The sequence below is a fragment of the Malaclemys terrapin genome, chromosome 7 (assembly GCF_027887155.1).
Source record: "Malaclemys terrapin pileata isolate rMalTer1 chromosome 7, rMalTer1.hap1, whole genome shotgun sequence".
In the NCBI taxonomy this organism is placed as follows: domain Eukaryota; kingdom Metazoa; phylum Chordata; order Testudines; family Emydidae; genus Malaclemys; species Malaclemys terrapin.
This window is the reverse complement of record NC_071511.1, coordinates 70,070,383-70,093,244: the sequence shown is the minus strand read 5'-3', so window position 1 is coordinate 70,093,244 and position 22,862 is coordinate 70,070,383. Positions and strand designations below refer to the sequence as shown.

Below are 22,862 nucleotides of genomic sequence, written 5' to 3'. Positions count from 1 at the left end.
TTTTCTGAGACCTGCTTTCAATTATCCTTCTTGTAGCTCCACAGCTCCTTATCACTGTGGGCAATATGAAGTAAGGCTTCCTGGTGTGAGGCCAAGACTGGCTATTAGGCAAAGCTCATCATTACCTTATTGATGAGGGCCATAGATATTTATTGAATTCACTCCCCTCTCTTGGGTTGACATCTGCACTGCTATCTACCATCTTGCTGAATTCCTGTATAGCCTGTCCATCACTTTGACGTCAATTTAATTTGCTAGCATTTGCAAACCAGGAAGATAAAGGGATTAAATAAAGGAGTCTCATATGCTCAGTGTTTTCAGTAGATCCCCATAGCCTTCAGTAACTAACAGGACTTAATCAAGAAACAGATTCACTAAGAGCTACAAAACAATTACACACCGTTCAGGCACAAATTCATGGAACAAATGTTTATTATAAAGATAATATATTTACTATTACTGTCCATGATATTTTTTTAATGCTAGGATAAAAGCAGTGGCTTTTCATTGATCTTAGTAGTTGGCTACCAATGCAAATACAAATGTAGCCCATTGGGCTGTGCAACCCTATATACATATTGTTTTTAAATTACCCTTTTTGGGGAGAAGGGAGGCACCCGGGTCCAGTCACTCCATTGATAACAGATCATTATCTAAATCCACATGAAAACCTAAGATAAGAGCTGAACTGACATAGGGTTCATGTATCACTCCTCTTCAGTATTTATAGAAAACATGAATCATAACCAGCTATGTGCTCTGGCAAAATACTATCTGAAAAGCATAGACCTTGTTTTCATGGGCAACTTCAGTTCTTATTGCTTCAACCTGTCTGTCGCTAACCAACATGAACAGAAAATATTAATAATAGCTAAATAGTCTTTGATAGTTACACAATGCTTTTCATCTCCAAAGATCTTCACCAGCATAGGCCCTGATCCCGTAATGAACTCTGCATATGCCAACCCCTACTGAAATCAGCAGAGCCTTACATAGGCCTCGGGGGTTCCCTAAACAGGGCTGTTTATTGCAGGATTAAGGCCTTAAAGTTAGGTCATAAACGTCTTTTGTTCTTATACTACCCAACTGCACTGGTGGAGCACAGAAATAAAGCTGAATTAAAAAGATTATTTATTCAATCCTTCGTATGCAGCCACTTCTGGGGTGAAATGTAGCAGCTTTAGCAGTCAGTCACACCACTACATAGTAAGGCTTCACTCTTCAAGGCAGAGCCCTACACCGATCCTAACTGACTTCAGTAGAAAGGGTAGGCATAGGGATTTCATGTAGGCACAGGGGTTCATCCACACAGAGCTATTTGCAAGATTGTGGCCTAGGTTAGGACAGAAAGGGGAAAAAAGATTAACATGAAAAATTTACCCTTACAGTTCAGGTTAATAGATTATGGTCCTGATTCTCTACTGCCGGACTCCAGTTTCATGCCAGTGCAATTCCATTGAAATCGGGCCATATAAATATAAGAGAACTATAACGAATGTTCGGTTTTTTCCTTAAGTGAAGATGACCTTGTCTTGCACAGCATGGAATCTTACAAAAATGCCTTAAAATTCCACAGACGACCCTGGCTGCCACATTGATGGGCTTACTGGTTATCACAAGGTGTTGCTGAGAAACATTTGTTATAGACAGAGTTCTCCCTTTAAGAAAGTATTATGGCCTGTTTGCTATAAGAATGTACCTAGAACAGTAAGCTATAGCCTCTCCTATTAGCCCTGAACTCTGCAAATCATTTAATGTCTGTCTACAGAGTGCTTTTCTTGAATTCATCCAATTACGCAGTTACGCTCTCCCCATGGTTAAAAAAGGATAGGCTTCATGAATGAATTTGAAAAGATGGCTGTATAATGAATTGAATGAATTTAAGAAGTTATCCATGAATAGAGCCATATATTTTTGCTTCTTTCCCAGGGTCAAGGTTTTAGCTGCTCAGCTCCCACTGATTTTTAATTGGATAGCACAGCTAAAACCCTGTACAACGTTTTGAAAGCATAGGAGCTCCTGACTCATCTTTGTTGCACCAAGCATTCTTTGGAACTAGTGATGGAAAGAGGTTTGGGGTGAAAACCTGAATTATCCTGTGAAGAGTTCACCTTCAAAAGACCGCATTCAGATTTTCAGCAAAAGTTCTCAAGTGGTCGATTAGCACTGCATAGTGCTCAAGTTATTACTATTAAAAGGGGATGACAGGATTGTTATAATATAGCTGCTTTTTAGAAGCATCTCTTCCACAAACAGAGAGGCAAAAAGATTCATTTCTAAATTACTTCCCTGCAGATAGGTCTTATAAGAAGTGAATGTGCGGTAGAGCCATACCTCCACCATAAATGGTAAATCAAAGAGGTGCTGAATGGAATACTTGAGAGATTTGCAATGGGATATAAAGCCTCTTACCTCTAAGCCGCTAGCTCAAAACTAGCCCAGAATGGTAGTAACTGAAAGTCATTACCATTAAGTGTCTATCTAGTTTTATTTTAGTTTATAAAACAACTATCACCGTGGTATCCAAGCGACTTCCCTGAGAAGTAAATACAAAAATCTCTTGCAGTCTGCCAGCAGGAACAAGCTTATAGTTATTGATTTGGGTTTTAACAACAGATGGGGGGGGCGGGGGCAGGAAGGAAGGAAGTTGGTGTGTTTAAGGGGCTAATTTAGGGAAAATTATGTCAAACAGATGGGTTCTGAATAATACAGAGGTTTCATTCTGAATGAGTTGAGGGTGGCAGCCATTCTCCTGAGGGCCGTTTAGTGGTTAAGTGAAATATATTTAATGCTGTCTGTTCCTAATGGACAGATATCCATATTGCGACCCCCAGCACCCCTGCAGCTGTCTTCCTACTGGCAGTCTCAGAGAGACAAGGGGACTGGCAAGCTATTAAATATGAACTGCCTTCTCATTCATAGGGATGAGGCTCCTAAGTGGGGAGTGTAGGGAAGCCAACACTGTTCCTCGGACTATAGATAGAGAACTATAGCTTCCAGCACTGCTTATCTGGCATCTTTCACCAGCATGAAATCTGCCTTTCAGTTTGTTTTCAGATAAAAATAAGTTACCAAAGTGCACACAGGAAAAAAAAAGTCACCTTTACAGCTCCCTAGCCCTGACGCTAGCTATGGATCAGGGGAAAGTAGAACAGCTCTGAGACTGCTCTAGCCTGTGCCCAGCTGTCTAGGGCCACAAGAGTTATTCTAGTGCAGCTCATCAGGGACACAGGGAACCCCGGCAACACACTGCTTACTCCTACTCTGCAAAGCCTCCTACTCTGCTGGCTGAGATGGGAGTTCAAAGCATGAATTAGCACATCAGCTCTACACCCATTCAGTGCCCTCCTGTACTGGGGAATCCTCCCCCAGATGCCTAAGGTGGCATTACAGTAGCTTTGCACCACTAGAGCCTAACAAAGCAGCCCTAACAGGGCTGAGAATCTGGCACCATGGTGTTTATTGGGCTGGTGCTGTACTCTGGAACTTAACTCTAAGTCCTTTTTTTACTGACCAGCAGCTGAACAAATGTCCTGTAGTTCTAAAGTTTAAATAAGAAAACTGGGACTACATCTTTAATATAATATCAGAACAAGTCACCTTGACTTGCAAAGACAGAGTGAAGTAAGAACTAGTTCAGTAAGAACTGTATCCTATGGACACTTAGAGCGTTCCACCTCACTCAATAATAATCAATAGGCACTGCTACAGCTAAGTGTCCCAGAAGACAATACTAGCAATCAGAGACGGGTGCAATCCCCAGATTTTCAAATGTGGCAGCGGCAAGGGCAAGAAAGTTCCAAACGCAAGTTGGTTTTCGTCAGTTATATAAGTTGTGACTTAATCCGCAAAGAACACGAGGCAAGAAAATACAAAAATAGCTGCAGGGCAATACTGAACTTTGCTTGTTTGTAGTGCAAGTCTGTTTATTTCCTGAAACAGACACGGCTATTCAGGGACTGGCCCAATGCAGCTCAACTATGTCAATTCACTTATGGAATTATATCAAAGCTGCTTCAATTTCCCTACAGAAAACACTGTAAACAGCCGTTTACTTGGCTTCACCCAACTGGAGCTATCTCGCTAGAAAAGATTCAGTATGGTTTTACTTTTAACAATATTCCATCTAGCAGATGTGTAGGTATACGGCTGGCCTTCAAGAAGGGCCTGATTCTACAATGAGCTCTCTGACGGTGGTCTTCTGCATACAGTCCCTTTGTAATCAGTGGGGCTCCATGCAGATGGACCTCTGCATTCATTGCAGGCTCAGGACAGGAGCTTAGACAGTACTTGTGGTTGGTAGTCCCAGAGACGAGATGAAGTGACGTTCCCCCCTTTAAGAACAGGATATGGTCTCCCAAATCAAATGCAGAGGTGGCATACAGTATGTATCTCAATTCAACTGTGTTGTTGTAATACCAAACTGGCAGGGGTCAGGTTTACTGGAGGCATGGTGATCAATGTGAATTCATGTTACCTTTTTGAAAGGTTAGTTCCTTGGATGGGTGACACAAGGCTTCCGAGTGAGACCCTGAAAGACTAATTAGATACTGGTTTGACCAACAAAACCAAGATGACACAGAGGTGAGTACAGTCATTTGCTACGTACAGCAGAAACAGCTGAAAATGTGGTGTTAGGGTAACGGTATCATCCTTAAGTAGTGGAAAATGCAAAAATAAATCTTTGTCCCCACTCTCAAATAATCCTCGTTGATCAATTTAAATCTGGCCTATTTCTAATCAGCTCATCCTACCCAATTTGTGGGTTAGTCCACTAGCTGAGACTCGGATGATCTCTCCTAAAATTATAAGTGGAATGAATTTGTCAGTTACATCAACCTCCAGTAGAGATTTGTCCTGATTTAGAAAAACACGTACCCAGAAAATTTGGGCTGACCAGCAGTTACTGCTCAAGAAAAGCTAGACTGTACAACAAGACAAGCACAGCTAATGCTCCAGAGCATGCTTTTAGTTCTTCCTTTCATGAACACTGAAGTATTCACCCATTTTGGTTTTTTAGCTGCCTACAATAAAAAAATGTAAGCTAATAAGGAATAACTCCTATTCCATGCATTTGAAGTGAAAAGTGTTGGCCTTACTCTTTCCCTTTGTTTTTTGTATTGTTTATTTCCCTGTTGCTGAAGGCCATAAAACAGTAGAACCTATGCACATTGTCCACTGTTAATTCTGACTATATATGGGGATTCCTTGTGAAAACAGATCATTGAAAGAGTGGGGCTGTTCTACTAGATGTCTATATTCATTTGTAGAAAGTGCCATATATTTTTCTGTGTGTCTATGTTTGTGTGAGAAAAATTGGGTAAGACTGGCCTTGCCTATGGAAAGGTGCCCACATCATGAACATTGCCATAACCACACTAATGAGCACCTCTTTTGACAGTCTAACCAGTGAACCACGTATTGAGTGGACATGGACGGTGAACTACCCACTCATTAAGGCTGGTTTTCTGTCAAAACTGTTTTGACAGAAAATTGAGATTTGACTAAAGGAAAATGTTCATGAAAAATTTCTGCTTTCTCTGGAAAATTCTAGTTTTCTTCTGCCAAAACCAAAAACTTGGTTTCCCCAAAACTTTGGGTTTCCTGGTGAAAAAAAGTCAAAGTCAAAATTTTCAACCAGTTCTACTGCTTACCCTTAGAGTCTCGTACATCCTGGTGATTGGTCAGTGGCACCACCCAACAGCTGTTAATTGGCCTGTAAGCAAGGTCATTCAAAAACTACCATCACAATTGGCATTGGCCTCATTGGTGGTGCGAGTAAAGTCCAAATAGTAAAAGTGCATTGGGAGTGGGTTATTTCTTCATCCCTACAGGTAGTCACTTGAAGTCAAGACTGAGGCAGATTGGTGGGATAAAAAGTGGAAACTCGCATCACTACTGCTTGCATTACACTTGTTCTATGGATAAGTAGGGCACTACAGTCTCCATGTGTATCAGTGGCATCTCTCATAATCACTCTCACAAAGGAAATTGCTAACTCAAATGCAATTGACCAAAAGAAAATAAAGAATTGACCACTTAGTTGAACATAATGAATAATCTCAAAAACCTGTAGGAATGTATCAGATTTTCTACTACGCAGAGTTTGACTAGCAAGATTTGTAATCTTCATCTGCTAATTGTGATTACCTGCAGCTTGTAAAACTAAAAATAAACTTTTTTGTTGTTGAGTAGGTTAAAAAATAGCAACCCATGTGCATTTACAAAAACACCATTATCAAGATGATTGACTTCTCTCTCTGCTGCCCCCCTTCCCCCACTAAAGTGCTGAAGCATTTATGTGCTCACTTCTTGGCATAATTGATTTGCACATTCTGCAGGGTGGCTCATTTTGGGGAGGATGCATGAATGTGGTAGTGAAGGGCAAACCGGTTTGGAAAAAGTCAGACCCCATGACACTGCAGCCCAAACTAGAACCAATTTTCAATTTGGGGCCCAATCTTTTCAGTGTCAGTTTTGAAAAATCTTAGTTAAAGTTAACATATCCTTGTGCTTCTATGTTCCAGTCAAAGCCAGAAACAGAAGTCCCCAGAAAGCACCAGGGCAGCTTTCTGTGTTATTTCTCCCCTTTCTTGGGAGAAAGAGTGTGCTTTTGAAATTCTCAGCTCAGTTTTACAGGCTCAGCTGAGAATTGTTGGATGATTCTGATAGGGTTCACACATGATCTTCTGGGTATTATTGAACCAGACCTTTAGAGAGGCTCACTTATCTCCAAAATAGATACCATATGAGTAATGATGGAACAAAAGTTATGTCTTTAGTAGGAGCGGCAGCTTAGCTTTACCCCAAGAATCCACATTGGTGCTATTGTAGATGATGTGCCTTAGCAACTCCTTTCAGTAAAACAAGGACAAGCCATAAAACGGTCATGGATAACTTTCCCTTTCATCTACCTTCTTTCACACTAGATGCCTGATCTTGCCTGCACTTAATTAACCCTTCTGAATGCACCAGTCCTGGAAACCTCATTTGTGTTAGTTTTTCTCTACCACGTAATTTTTTAAAAAGAGGAACTTCATCCTTTGTTTGTCCTTTGCTGAGCCTGTGCAATTTTTTTTTCTATTTCTTAAGGCTACTTAGGGCCGGTTCTGGGGGCAGATGAGTAGAGCAGTGTCTGGGCCGAACTGCAATGCCCCCTTGGCTTCTCTCTCTCTCTTCTCCCAATTAGCTGACTTCCCTCCTGCTCGGCCGCTCATGGGGAGAAGAGTTGTGGGCCAGAAACATTTTCCAGGCTGGACGGCAAAATGGCGAGAGCTGCTCCTGAGGCTACTGCCATTTGCAAAGTTTAGTAACCTAATTAGAATTGGTGGTTCGTTTCTTAAAGCGACTCTGGTAGAATGAGAGTTAATAGTGAGGCAGGGGAACTGGTTTAGATGAAGAATGAACTGACCCAACCCTTCGCCCAAACTCCAATGGAACTGAATCCAGATCCTTTAAAAAGGTTCAGGGGGAAAATGAACTGTGGTTTTATCTCTGTTCAGTTCCTAAAAAGCACATGTCCAGATCACAAACATCCACCAATTAGCATTAGCAGGCACCTGTCTTGGAATGAGCCAAAACACTGAAAGAGTATTCACCTCTGACCCCTAGAGAAAATCCTTTCCTTCCAATTCAGGGGTGAGGCACAGTGGTGGCTAATCAGGGGCAGATAGCGCTGAGGCTGCCTATCATTTAGCTGATCTGTGACTAGAGAACTTCAGGCTCCAGGACTGAACTTCCACCAGCAGAAATTCTGTTCACCCTCCAAAAAGGTAACAAATCTGTGCCTTAATGATCACATGGCCATGTTTCCAGTAGTCTGAGATGGAGAAACAGAAATAGCCAAGAACCACGGCAAAACTTGTTTTGTATTTTCAGACTGGTTTGCACCAGGGATTGCTAGAATCTCATGAAACAAAAAGCCTGATGATGCCCCCAAAGATTTGTATAAGCCTCTTAACTTCAGAGTCCTGTTTACATTGTGTTTCCCAAACAGTGGGTCATAGGAAGTCATAGGTGGGTCATAGGAAGGTTCAAGGTGGGTTGCAGGCCCCATGTAGAGGGGAGCCCCAGGAGAAGGGGGGTTGGAGAGTGGCTGGGAGAAACCTTAGTGGCACTGTGACCCCATGAGTGAGGTTGCAACGTCCAGAGAGGGACTCATGCACCAGGATGCAATGCACAGCTCCACAGAATAGGAACTGCTGGGTGGACTTATTCTCCAACCCCTCCTATCCTGCCTGCCTTGCCCCTGCAGGGCCTCCTTCCACACTGGTCCAGGATTAGGGAAGCAGCGTTGGGGTGGAAAATGCTGCTGTGGCTGGTTGGTATCCCTTTGGCAGAGCAAAGGAGGAGGGGGCAGCAGGAGAGGAGAAGGATGCTGGCCTATGATTTTGGGTGCCCCAACATGGACCTCTGGGTGGGTCACAAAGAGACAAAATGCAATTGGTGGGTTACCTTAGTGAAACATTTGGGAATCATTGCTTTAGGCAAAACATCCCCAAGAACTTGCACCCACACATAACAGCCATCCCAGGCATGTTGCAAGTGTTGATTGTAGCGGTTGATTGCATTTCTCGGGAAAAGACCCTGTGCACTGTTTCAGCTCAACCAATGTAGTTTACAACCATTTTCCACCATGTGGATGGAAAGCCTTAAGCAGTGCAGGCCCTAACATCCCTCAATGCAATGCCATGTTTTCAAGTTAAACAAAAGCCCATGCTTCAAGCAGCAGTATTAGACCAAAGGCATAAGGTGCTCCTGGAATGCTAGACCCAACAGGTACAACAATGGTTGTCAGAGTTATGTGTGTGTACCAAAATGGGTCTTTCAAAAATAAACTTTGCTAAGTGGACATGCTCTAGCATTGCAAGGGCATGCAAGACAGCTAACAGTTCCATACATTGTCCCTGGGTCACATTCCACTCTGACCTGTCCAGCAATAAGTCTGGCTGAACACCAAAGCAGAGCATAGAAACAAGACTAATCACTGAACTATTTTCCTGGCTGGAAAGAATGGGGACAAGAGGAGAGTGCTGCATACATTTTACTGCTTACTAAAGAATAGCAGGAAAACAACAAAAGGGTCAGTTTGGGTAAGCATTGAAGGGTGTGAGTAGACCATGGGCCCGATTGTGATTTCTTAGCTGAGCTGAGCCTTTTGTGGTTGGCCCATTACAAGTCAATTTGCAGAAAAAGGAAAACTGGGCACAATCAAGCTCACTTTCCACCTGCCCTCTCTCCCCCTTTGGCCCCTTTCTCTTCCATCAAGGCAAATGATGTAACCCTACAGCATGTGTATGTGTGCTGTTGTATGAACTCAGACTTATTTACTGAACAAGTGTGTGTGTGGAATGTGACCAACAAATGACTTGAACAGTTTAACCAAGAAAGGCTCTAAATGTCATATTTCAGAGACTTGCCTTGTAATTAAGGTTGTAGCCTAAGATCATTGTTAATGGATCTCTTGGTAATTACTTGCTTTTCTGAAGTAGGAACAATTTATGTACTTTTGCTCAAGTGCATTTAAGTAAATTGTTTTCATCATACTGTAATTCAGCTCTTAATCTTTTATGAGACTATTAAAAAACACAAGCTTTTCCTTCATTGACTTCTAATTATATTAGGGATGGGTTATTTTTCCCTTCTAAAAGAGGACAGAAAGGGAAATATTCACACTGATACAAGAAGAAAAACTTTGCTTTGGAATCAACTTCTAGCTTTCTCTTTTACCAAAAGTTTTCTTTTGAAGGTTATTATTTCTTATTTCCATGTCAGTTGGCACATCTGAGATTGAGACCCTATTGTGTTAGGTGCTGTACATACACACAGTCAGAGACAGCCCCTGTCCTGAAGAGTTTATAATCTAAACAGATAAGGCAGACAAAAAATGGGAGAAAGAAAGCATTATCACCATTATCATTTCACAAGTGGGAAACTGAGGCATGGAGAAATTAAGCGTCTTTCACAGGAAGTATGTGGCAGTGTAAGGAAATGAACCCAGGCCCCATGAGTCTCAATGCAGTGCATCCGTGACAAGGTCAGCCTTCCTCTTAACACTTGTGTTCTTGTACACTTTGAAATTAGCCAGCATAAAATAGTCTGAAAGTATCTTCTGACTGAGAGAGTCACTCCTACTGACTCACCCAGAGGCAGGAGACTTCTCTTTTACTTGCTTGGTAGAAAATGAAGGGTCTGTTTCAAGTCCCCTTTTTGGTAACATGCAGGACATGTGCAGAACAAATCTAGTTCTTGGTCAACCTTGCTCTCATGTCTGGCCACCAGTATCAAGATGCAATCACTAGGAAACACATATTTAAAGAAGTTTATAGGTTGTTCAGGAACAAGATGGCTGTAATAACAACAATTATACTTAGGCATTAGCTAGCCTTTTACATCTGCAGGTCGCAAATGCTGTATACAGGCTGGTAAGTGTCCTCACCCACATTTTACAAAGAGGGATGAAGCAACTTACTCAAGAGGACAAAGTAGGTCAGTGGCTGGGCTGCTAATAGAACACAGGTCTCCTATCTCCCAATACAATTGTTGCCTGGAAACAGAGATTCCTCGCTTGCCACCCCAAGACTGTGAAATGAGGTTCTAAGAACCATCACAAATCTCACCACTTTCCACTTTAAATGCAAAGTGCATTTCTTCTACCTTTGGCTTCTCTACCACATACATAGCAATGTGTTTGCACACATGTATATTAAAACAAGATTCCAAGTCAAACATTCCACTCCACACATGTCCCCCCTGGGGAGAGGACAAGAGCACCAACATGTGACAGATGTTAATCACCTCGCTTAATGCATAGAATCATCCAAGAGTAGGACTGGAAAGGATTTCAAAGCCAGTTTTTTCAATCTTTCCTCATAAGTCATGTTTTCTAGGCCTTTAATCGTTTTTGTTGTTCTCCTCTGGACTTTCTCCAAATTTGTCCACATCTTTCGTGAAATGTGGTGCCCAGAACTGGACACAATACTCCAGTTGAGGCCTTATCAGCGCAGAGTAGCATGGAAGAATTTCTAGTGTCTTGCTTACAACACTCCTGCTAATACATTCCAGAACAATGTTTGGTGTTTTTGCAGGAGTGTTATACTATTGACTCATATTTAGCTTGTGAGAAGGTGCTCAGATACTATGGGGATGAGCACAGAGTAAGACCCAATACAGTACAGACCACCATGCCTCAGCTACTGTCCCTTGTAGGAAGCCAGCCCTCATTTTGCCTTGAATGTTTTATGCATCTAGGGCCAGATGTCACCTGGCTCCTGAAAGGGTATGCATGTAGGTGGGGTGCCAGGGGGAGAGGAAGCCAGAGCAGCTGCCTCCCCTACCATACCCATGCAGGGGCCAAGCACAGCATCCTTGCACTCAGAGAGCAAAGGTGAAGCTAGTATCATTAGGCATCCCAAATGAGGGGAGATCTTCCCCATCCTCTCAGTGCTCATGTAGTACTGGGGCAGTGACTTTCCTCCCCCTGCACAATGGAAAGCTCCAAAAGGCGCAATGCCTGGGACACGTACCTTTGGGGCTGTATAGCTGTGCACTGCCCTCAATGAGGCACAATGCCCCTTATTGATGAGAGACCTACCCACCTTCCATCCCGGATCTGATCACATCTCTCGTGTTATTAGCAAGCCTGAGTCGCTTTTAACATTAATTGAAGCTGAATCTTTTGTTGGAGCTTAATTAACTTGGTGCATTTTGCTAATTCTAACTGGCAAGCACTGTACTTGGTCTCAACATCCTTTTGCACAGGAAGGGAGAATGGATTAACATAGGATAAAAGCGTGGTTTGAAAAAAAAAACATCTTGTGCATTCACTTTTTGATTTTGTTAGTACTACTAGGTGTAGCTCTGACTATTGAACTGATTCTTCAATGAGGGTTCATACTTAGAAATTGTTTCCCTTGGAAAACATTCGATTGCTCTCTGTTGGTCCATGTACTTCTTATATCCTGCTCTTGACAGCAATTTATGCCCGATGCTCAACAGGAGGATAAAAGTGCATGTCCAAAACAGTCACACAGCAAAAATATTTGGAATGGGAAGCATAAAACCTGACAAATAGAGAGGATGTTGCAGACCAGCCAGCAAAGCCAACTACCTTTCTGTATCCCTGTTCGCAGTCCAACTCAGCTATCCCTCTTTCTTTTAACTGGGGGAGCGGGGGGGGGACACAATTATTTTGGTCACTATGACACACTCAAACAACTTAGGGTCTCCTCTTGATTCTGATGCACTGTTACTTTCTTTCCTCACATTACCAGAAGACAATGCTGAATGCTCACAAGTAGGTTGGAGCTGTACTTTCTAATTGCATCACATTATAACAATTGATCACCGTACTTTTAACACAGGCCTTAACCTGATAACATAAGAATGGCTATATTGGATCAAACCAATGGTTTATAGAGTCCGATATCCTGTGCTCCAACAGTGGCCAATGCCACATGTGTCAAAGGGAATGAAAAGAACAAGGCAATCATCAATGGATACATCCCCTATTGTACAGCCCCAGCTTCTGCCAGTCAGAGGCTTAGGGACACCCAGAGCATGGGATTGCATTTCTGACCATTTTTACCATTGATGGACCTATCCTCCAAGAACTTATCTAGTTCTTTTTTGAACCCTGTTATAGTTTTGGCTTTCACCACAGCCCCTGGCAACGAGTTCCATAGCTTGACTGTGTGTTGTGTGAAGAAGTATTTTATTTTGTTTGTTTTAAACTTGCTGCCTATTTAATTGTGTCCTTGTGTTATGTGAAGGGGTAAACAACACTTCCTTATACACTTTCTCCTCACCATTCATGATTTTATATACCTCTATCGTATCCCCATTTAGCTGTCTCTTTTCCAAGATGAACAGTCCCAAATAGTTTTAATCTCTCCTCATACAGATGCACACTCTGTTTCATATCCTTTATTTATTTATTTATTTATTGGGCCTTCTCTGTACCTTTTCCATTTCTAATATACCCTTTTTGAGATGGGGAAACCAGAACTGCATGTCATATTCAAGGCTTGGGCATATTGTGGATTTATATAGTGACATTATGATATTTTCTGCATTATCTATCGCTTTCCTAATGGTTCCTAACATTCTATTAGCTTTTTTGAATAACACTGCACATAGAGAGGATTTTTTTAGAGAACTATCCACAGTGACTCCAAGATCTCTTTCTTGAGTGGTAACAGCTAATTGAGATCCCATCATTTTGTATGTATAATTGGGATTATGCTTTCCAGTGTGCATTACGTTGCATTTATCAACATTGAATTTGATCTGCCCTTTGATCTCGCCCAGTTTTGTGAGATCCCTTTGTAACTCTCAGTCTGTTTTGGACTTAACTAGCTTGAGTAATTTTATATCTTCTGCAAATTTTGCCACCTCACTGTTTACCCCCTTATCCAGATCATTTATGAATATGTGGAACAGCACTGGTCTGAGTACAGATCCCCGGGGGACACCGCTATTTACCACTCTCCATTCTGAAAACCGACCATTTATTCCTATCCCTTTTTCCCTGCCTTTTAACCAGTTTAACAGTCTCCCAGCATGTTATAAAGAGGACAGCGATCAAATGTTCTCCATGTCCACTGAACCTAGGACAAGAGGTAATGGGCTTAATCTGTAGCAAGGGAGATTTGGTTAGCTATTAAGAAAAACTTTCTAACTCTAAGGATAGGTAAGCTGTGGACTAGGCTTCCAAGGAAGGTTGTGCAATCCCAGTCATTGGAGGTTTCTAAAAACAGGTTGGAGAAACACCTGTCAGGGATGGTCTAGGTTTACTCGGTGCTGCCTCGGCACAGCAGGCTGGCCTAGATGATTTCTCCATTTCAGCCCTACATTTTTTATGATTCTAGGTTTCCCTAAACGTGGAGCTGGAGCTGGCACAGGCAGACTCAAGCTGCCATTTACAGTTTTGAAGTTTGGGACAGCAGTGCCAATATTCCAATTAGTATTGGAAAGAGACCATAAGTGAGTGGTTTTCAGAGAGAGAGATTGCAGTGGTTATACAGAAGATTGGCCACTGCCTCCCTGCCCACCCCCTATGGGCATTTTCCCAAAACACCATCCCATCAGAGGTGACAAATTTCAGATCTGCATTGAAATAGTTGGCAGGGGGAGGGAAAATGATAATCTGAACCTTGAAATCTCAAGAGATGGATTTTTTAAACAGCTGTCAGGTCTGGTCCGACTCTGCTTCCATTGAAGTTGATGGTAAAACCTCCATTGACGGCACTGGGAAGAGAATTAGGCCAAGGCTGGGTGCTGCTGAATATCCCATGCCATGGGTCTGCCTGTTGCTAGGGCTTGCTTTTGAATATCATCCAGATGTTGATTGTGGGCACCGCTTCCTGCCCCAAAAAAGCCACATCTTTTTATATCGAGAGCAAAGAAATGAATCAGCAGTTTTGTTTGGCTAGCACAATGCCACAAGTCAGAAATGCACTAACTCCATCTGCCACACTTGTGCTTTGCTCAGTTATCTGGTCTTCCCCGTGGCAGCCCCAAACTAGAGAGCATCACCACACAGAGCATATGGTGGTTGTTTTCAGCCAGTATAAAAGAGGCTGACGTATTGTTGTTCTTCCAGGCCTCTTAAGTTTCTAAAGGAGAAAAGAGGTGGGAGGGAAAAGGTACTAAGCGGTCTAACCTGTTGGATGTGTTAAAGCTTCTATAGAGGAAAGCGGAGGGTGGGCTTTTCTTTCAACGCTTGTACAGTGAACACACAAAAGCCAGCCCTAGTAAACTCAGCTTCTTTTGAATTGGACAAGCTCTCTCTCAGCCAACAGAAAGCTGAGCCAGGGGCTGACGTCAGAGCCAGCCTGGAAAGCTGTGAGCTTTCTGGTTTTGCTCAGATGAACCTGAGGCTGTTTAGATCTAAGCTGGCGGGAAGGAAAGCTGAAGCCAGAGAGATTTTTTTCTGGCAGGTTGGAGCTGCAATGGCTGGCTGAGACTTTTATACTCTGGGAAAGCCATCGGGATCTTACAGACCGCCACAGCTTATGTACATATTACAGAAAAAAATGAGGGTAAGAGTTCAAGATTTTCAGTTATGGGTACACTGATTTTTGTTAATGTATATATGGTAGTGGTATGTGTATTTATACATGCACATACGTTAATGGCAAAGCTAAATTTTGATCGGATTTATACTCGAAGATGACTACAGCTTCTCCTCTGATTTTAAGGGAATCATTCCTGCTGTGCATCAACATCACTGAGATCAGAATCTGCCCCATAATCTTTTAAATTGTCTTTGTTCTGTTAGCAAAAAATATGGTTTTAATTTGAATGGGATTCATTTGCTCACTCTGGAATGGTTAAGTTTTATAAGTTCAGAAATATTGAATGGTTTGGTTTACTGTCTGCTGTTGAAAAAGAAATGTATACCCCAGCTGTAGTGAGCGAAGCTCCTTTGAGCATGTTCTGCTTGTGAAAACGTTTGCTTGGATTGATATAGATGGATGTCAACAGTTATATTCCTTTGGCTGTGTGTCTGCATTAGTCACAGATAAACCTTCCAGGGCTGTTTTATTTGTTGGGAGACTGGTGATTGCAGGTAAGTTTTGGACTTGGCATGAAAGATGAATACTGCCACTTCAGGATTTAAATGTCCACTTTCTTGGCAAACCAGAAAGGCACTCAGGTTGTATTTGTGGCACTTCCTTCTGCATCCATGGGAGATACCCTGGAAGCACTGAATTACTGATACATTTAATAATTTATGTAATAATAGATTCAGTGAACTTTTAAAGCTGATGGGCTTCTTTTCAACCCTGCCTGCCTCCAGTGCAGCCAAGTGGTCTTATTTTAGTACCAGCAGGTAGTTCTTATACACAATATTTAGGTTCTATATTGAATTTTGTGAGGATATTTTGCTTACGGTGAACTTTCACAGAGTTCTGGTTCATTCAAGCCTGGGGAAAAACAAATGCTTTGCCCGTGTCTTCAAACAAAGTACGTTTAACTACCATGTAATACTAAGTAATGTGCAGCAACACGTCCCACAGAGAGATTTGTTTTTCCAGAGTGCAGTCGCAAGAGCAGTGTTAGAGAAGTGGCAATGCAGCTTGATTCATTTGCTTAAATTTATTTATTGTTTCTGGGAAGTTTCAACAAGCATGAGAGCTGCTAGCTACAAACTACTCTTTTACCTACTGGGAAGGCAGAGCTTAAAATTTATCTGCAGTTCCATTCCCATAAAGAAAAAAATCTTAGTCCTCCTTCCAAAAAGATCTTCACACACACAATTTTGAACAGGTTCTAGAAACGATTCATAAGAATGCTTCCCCTCCCCCCAGCTGCTTTATTGCTGATTGCTTCATTAGCAGTTAGCATCCCTTTGCAAAGCTGGACATGCACCTCCATGCCATTATTAGCCCGATAGAACATACCGTACATTAGTGCACTCTGAGTGAGTCGATCAAAGCTATTGCTGTGGGCCTTAAAAGGAAAAAACAAATTACTGACAACTTACATAATATGCATAGCTAAGTTGGCTTCTTCGTCACACACTCCCAAGGAAATAGTCATTTGTCAAGCTCTCGCGTGCTCCAGAGCACATGCCTTGTGACTAAATTGCTGAAATACTTTAACACGTTAGTGAGAAGTGTATGCCACGAGATCCTGTACATTTTGTTTTTAAATCAGGCGCTTATTTGCAATTTCAAGCAACCAAACACTGGAAGTGTCCTGAACTGTAGGGTAGTGCTGATGTTCATAGTTGAATAGCTGCCATGTTTTCAGCCACAGGTAGTTTCAGATCAGTTAATATATTTATTGTGTGTTGGCACAGATAGAAAGGCGTCCTGGTTAAAGCGGCCAAGCACAATTCTATTCACCAGCTCGCTTATAATGAGTAACTCTTGTTTTCATGGATAAGTACTAGTAACATTGGGATTTAACCCCTTCTTTTCGTTCCCCACTCCCCACCCAAAATCACCATCTTAGTAAAACTAGGGATAAGTATTTTCTGCCTGGGCTAGTAAATATTGACAATTTTACAAGACCTGTTAAAAGGAAACTAACATGTATAGGGCTTAAATGCTGACTTGACCTGCCTGAGCAGTTATGCCATGTTGTTGCAAGAGCTCATTAAAAATTCTTAAGATAAATATGGCTTTCAGTTTTTGAACCAGCCCTTGCAACATGGGTAAAAAGAGGCAGAGGGGGAAGACATTCAACTGGTGTCTAAGAGAAAATCTGGAACATGGAACAACTGTCATTTTCAGATCAGTTTTAACAATATTCCTATCACCTTTCATCCATAAAAGTTCTTCACAAAGGTGGGACAGTCTCTCCAATTCACAAATGGGGAAACTGAGGCAAGGACTAGCCCAAGGTTACATGAGTTAATGGCAGAGTAGGAACAGAACTCTACCTCCCCTAAGGCCTTATCAACCTTGACAGTGGCCCTTTAAGGCTCAACATAGTAAACAATAGCTATTGAGAAAGATCCTGACAGGAAAAGTATTATTCTTCCACACAGGTATTTGCTGTGGCATTGTAGGTAAGGCTAATATTTTGTCATGGATATTTTTCGTAAAAGTCAGGGACTGGTCACGGGCTTCCATTAATTTTTCTTTATTGCCCATGACCTGTCCGTGACTTTTACGAAAAATATCCATGACAAAATGGGAAGGGGCTGTGCAGCTGCGGATGGCTGGGAGGTCTGGGACCCCCACCACCCAGAGCTCCAGTGTCCCCCTGCCCTCCCATTTCAGAGGGGAGCTGTGGAGTCCCTCTAACCCCCTCCTCAGCAGTGGGGAGCTGTGTGAATCCCTCTGCTGCCGCAGTGGGGAGCTGCAGGAGTTGCCCCGCTGCCCCCATGGCAGCCGGGAGCTCCAGAGGATCCCCTGCCCCCCCACAATGGAGGGGAGCTGCGTGAATCCCTCTGCCACCACAGTGGGGTGCTGTGGGGGTCCCCCTGGCCTGCTGTGGCAGCCAGGGAGCTACGGGGGGTCCCCTTGCAGCAGCCGCCACACCGGGGAGCTGACAGGGTCTCTCCGCCACACAGATGCAGCTGGGGAACTATGGGGGTCCCCCTACCCCACCCCACCCTGTGGTGGCCGGGGAGCTGCCAGGATCCTCCCTCCCCTCTGGTGTCCAGGAGCTGCTGGGTACCCCTTTTGCCCGTGGTAGCTGGAAGCTGCAAGGTACCCCCCGCTGCCCATGGCAGTTCAGAGCTTAGGGGCCCGCTGCCTCAGACGGTGGGGGTACCTCACAGCTCCCTGCCACAGGGGCTGATGTCACAGAGGTCTTTGGAAGTCACAGATTCCTTGACTTCTGCGTCCTCTGTGACAAAATCATAGCCTTAACTATAGGGAATGGGAAACTTTGCATATTTCAGTAACATGCTTTGTTTTTCCTTCAATGTACATTTAAGTTGTAGTCAGGTTTGTTTGGGTTTTTTTGCACGTCAAGACTTATTTGCACATGGTAACTACAACATACTGTAGTTTCTGGTCGAGAGAAAAGAGCTTATTTGGTTTGTATGTCACTACAGCAGCTTTGCTTTATGTTTCCAAGGTAAAACAGTCTCCTAAGAGGTCAGGCACAAATATTGGAGTGTTTGTTCAAGCTCACCCAACTCATACGGTCAAATGCTACACAACAGGACATTCTTGTTCAGGTGGTACATCCCTAATCATTAGCAGTGCAGTCCATGTGTCCAAGTATGTGCAAGACAAAATGCACTTCTGTCACTATCTGGGCTAGACCTAGCAAGAGAGATTATTACTGGAGGGTTTATCGCCACATATCCAGCAGGGTTTAGTATTTTCTCTAAAAGACCTCCCCCCAGAACATTAAACAAGGACACTGTGCCCATGTAATGTAGTTGTTTGTAGAATAGGTCACGATTTGTTATCTATGTGCGAGATTGCTCCTTCAATTTACATGGTATTTTGTGCTGATATCTCTATAGTCTTATTTGTAATGGGGGCGGGGGAGGGGGAACATCCTGAGAGCAACTACACAGTGAAGAAATTAGGAACATAGGTTGCATGTAATTTCAAAACTAAATGCCATCTGCAGGTCTGTGGGAGTTTGGGCTCACATCTCCCTCCCCCAATGCCCATGCTGTGTTCACTCCAATATGTAATCTGTGTCTAATTTATGCCTTTGCAAAAGCCATGAAGACTCACAGTAGAGATCTGCAAAGAAACCTGAACCCTCCTTCTTTCTTCCTTCAATCCTGCAGGAAACTATGCCCCAGACACCAATATTTTCCAGCATGCTCGGTTCCAGTTGTAGTGGGCAGGTGCAGCCAGACATGGGCGAGAGGTGTGGAGATCCTGTTTACCAGGATGGGAATCTCGTCTCTGGATCACTGGAGGCCCTGATAGAGCGCCTGGTGCCCACCATGGACTATTATCCAGATGTAAGTAGACATTTCAGAACTTGTATTCCTCTGGCATCTAAACAGAGTCATGATCCCAACACAGGTGGTATTATTAATTAATTTTCTTAAAAATTGCTTCATCTTAACCAAGATGATCAAACAGGCCTAATGATCTAATTGCTTTGTTGCAAGTAATGGGCCTTCCCTTCATAGGAGATGATGCCCACCTGGGAGGGACCCTCTATCTTTTTGAACAGCAATATTTGCTAGTGAAATCAAGCCCTCCTGAACCCCTGTCAGGCACACTAAAAACCAATTAACAGCAGCATTAGCAGAAGAAATTTCGATCCCGCTAAGCTGCCTTTGCTCTAGTGCAACCAAGATTAGCTACTAACTGGATTCTGCTGGGGGGAAAGATATCAGCGGTGTGCTGAGCACAGCTCAATTTTTTCCCCTTATTTTGTGTCTCTTTTAGTTAGGTACACTGAAAAGCAAAAAAACAGACTTTAATTAAATGTTCTTTCTCAGCACATCTGAACTGGCCAGTTCTGCTAGAATTTAAGTTTCTGAACCTAGGAATGGTTTTGCAGCTGTTTCGACATTCTCGCCACAATCCACTGAAATAAACACCACGTGTAACTGCCGGGTATGCAATAGGCATCCCAACCTAGGATATTATTCAGAGATTATTACATTACTTAAAATAACCCCCTCAGCCCCATTAAGTGGAAGGTTTTAGTTAAGGAGGTTGCAGAAAAGCATAAAGATTGTATAGCACAAGCTGTGTTTAAGCCCTGGGAAAAAGCACAGCAGTGGTAGAGGAATCCAAACCCTTTAGCTATATTAAAATCAAACATTACTGTGGGCCATACCAGGAATGTCTTGTAGCAGGAGCCTTCCTGAGCTGGATCTGTGCTTTATTTATTATTTTGAGGTCACAATTTAAAAACGCACCATCCCTCACTACAAAAAGATTTTCATCCCCACATGTAGTTTCCCTTGAACACAACACCAGTAGCCTTGTCCGAAACGTTAGGTTTGTTTTTACAAAAAAGGAATGTAGCAACTTTCCAATTCAAAAGCAGTCCTAAAGCTTCTATTTACCACGCATAGCGATAATTGCATTGCATTTGACAGACAGACACACAGAGTATGTAATTCTTCCTAAAGCCCAGCGGGTTAACCACCATTTGGTCTTAATGCCTCCATTTGTTCCATTCTTTTATGAGTTTTTAGTACACCATGTACAGCAGGCACAGGTTTGTTCCTTCCTTCAAGACACTCAGTGTGATGAAGAAAGCAGCAGATAGAGCTAGAAAAGAGCATGAGGTTTTGTACACCAGGCAAGTAGCATTACACTGCTGCAGTTAAGCCTTGTAAGAATCCATTCTCCACCTGTTACATAGTACTATGGCACAGCTCGTAGCTGCTTGAGTTCCTTCCTGCAGCTCATTAAGTAGCTGCTAATGCAAGTCCCTTAGTGTAAGGGGCTGTCTATTTATAACACAGCTATTTTGAATCTTGCTCCCTATTGTTGATATTATCTTCAGGGTTCTAGCAATGATTTGTGGATCTTAGGAGTTACAGATATTCTGTAATACACCAAGCATGCTAAGTGCATTACACCAAATACATAAATCCAGGTGCCCACCATGAGGACCTTATGATCCAAATAAACAAGCAAACAAGTCACAGGGGATGCAAAACCTGTCAAGCAGCCAAGTAAGTTCCTGGAAGAGAGATGGGAAAACCCTGCCACAGCAGGAGGGTACATTCCCTTAGAGAAGTCAGATCACTGACAGCAAATTGATCTTAGCATGAAGGGTTACATAATAAAACAAAAGAGGGTCCTGTGGCACACCTTTAAGACTAACAGAAGTATTGGGAGCATAAGCTTTCGTGGGTAAGAACCTCACTTCTTCAGATGTGAGTTCTTAGCCACGAAAGCTTATGCTCCCAATACTTCTGTTAGTCTTAAAGGTGCCACAGGACCCTCTGTTGCTTTTTACAGATTCAGACTAACACGGCTACCCCTCTGATACATAATAAAACAAAACAGCTTGAACAGTGTAAAGAGTGGGCTGGATACAAGTCATCCCAAATCCAAGCCTCCCCAAAAGCCTGGATTTGGATCTGGTTACAGGTTTAGACTTCAACCCACACCTATTTTTACTTTTAAAAGGAGTGGCCACAAAGGAACAGAGTGACAGCCCACTTACTCTGTCATCTTGGCTGTGATGCTTGAAAGGAAAGAGCAAAGCCCATTAGTCCCATTTCACTGGTAGCATATGCCAGGAGCGGTGATAGCAGGTTTTGTATTGCCAGTTTGGCCTTGCTTAGAGCAGTGGCTCTCAACCTTTCCAGACTACTGTACCCCTTTCAGGACTCTGATTTGTCTTGCATACCCTCAAGTTACACCTCACTTAAAAACTAGTTGCTTACAAAGTCAGACATAAAAATACAGTGTTCCAGCACTCTATTACTGAAATATTGCTTTCACATTTTTACCATATAATTATAAAATAAATTATAATATAATATAATGTACTTATACTTCAGTGTATAACATATACAGCAGTATAAACAAGTCATTGTCTGTATGAAATTTTAGTTTACACTGACTTCGCAACTGCTTTTTATGTATCCTGTTGTAAAACTAGGCAAATATTTAGATGAGTTGAGGTATCCCCTGGAAGACCTCTGCGTACCCCTGATTGAGAACTACTGACTTAAAGCAACAATCAGTGATGTCAGTATAGATTTCCTGAGTTCAGCAGTGACACATTTGTAAATCACTAAAGAAGCTGGTTCTCACCAAACCCTCTGAACTAACTTAGGGTTACCATTCGTCCGGATTTACCCGGACATGTCCTCCTTTTGTGTGCTAAAAATAGCGTCCGGGGGGAATTTGTAAAGCACTCACAATGTCCGGGATTTCCCCCTCCCCCGGCTGGGAGGGCTGCAGGAAAGTCCCGGGCTGGACTCCGGAGCAGCTTCCTCCTCCCACCCCCCCCCCTCCCTGCATTCTGAGCCGGCCGGCAGCTCCTCCTCCTGCAGCCCGCTCCGGCAGCCCTGTGCAGGGCCAGGGACCGGGTTTTGTGTTGTGCAGGGGAGCTCAGCCTTGTGTCCGGCTGGCACAAAGCCCAACACCCTGTTCTGAGCAGCAGGGTAAGGGGGGGCAGGAGAAGGGACAGGGAGGTTCTGGAGGGGGCAGTCAAGAAACGGGGGGGGGGGCTTTTGGAGGGGAGTGGAGAAAGTTTTGGGCAGTCAGGGTACAGGTAGGGGGTAGGGTCCTGGGGGGCAGTTGGGGGGGGGTCTTAGGAGGGGGCAGTTAGGGGACAAGGAACAGGGAGTCTTAGGTAGGGGGTGGGGTTCTGGAGGGCAGTTAGGAGCAGGGGTCCCAGGAGGGGGCAGTCAGGGGACAAGGAGCGGGGGGTAGGGGGCTGGGAGTTCTGGGGGGGAGCTGTCAGGGGGCAGGAGTGGGGAGAGGGATCGGAGCAGTCAGGGG

At 43.2% G+C, this 22,862-nt stretch overlaps 1 protein-coding gene across 4 annotated transcripts in view; it reads left to right on the top strand.

Annotated features, from left to right (window-relative positions):
* The window catches only part of RASGEF1A (RasGEF domain family member 1A), a 279,434-nt gene that overhangs the window by 225,934 nt on the left and 30,638 nt on the right, over positions 1 to 22,862 (top strand). For 3 of the 4 annotated variants that reach the window (XM_054036094.1, XM_054036090.1, XM_054036093.1), the window contains one exon: positions 19,214 to 19,393. In XM_054036094.1, coding sequence (XP_053892069.1) covers positions 19,220 to 19,393 — 174 coding nt within the window. In that variant the 5' untranslated portion in view covers positions 19,214 to 19,219. Of the gene's footprint in view, positions 1 to 14,888; positions 15,042 to 19,213; positions 19,394 to 22,862 lie in introns of those variants that run through there. The other variant, XM_054036091.1, reaches the window with a different exon arrangement.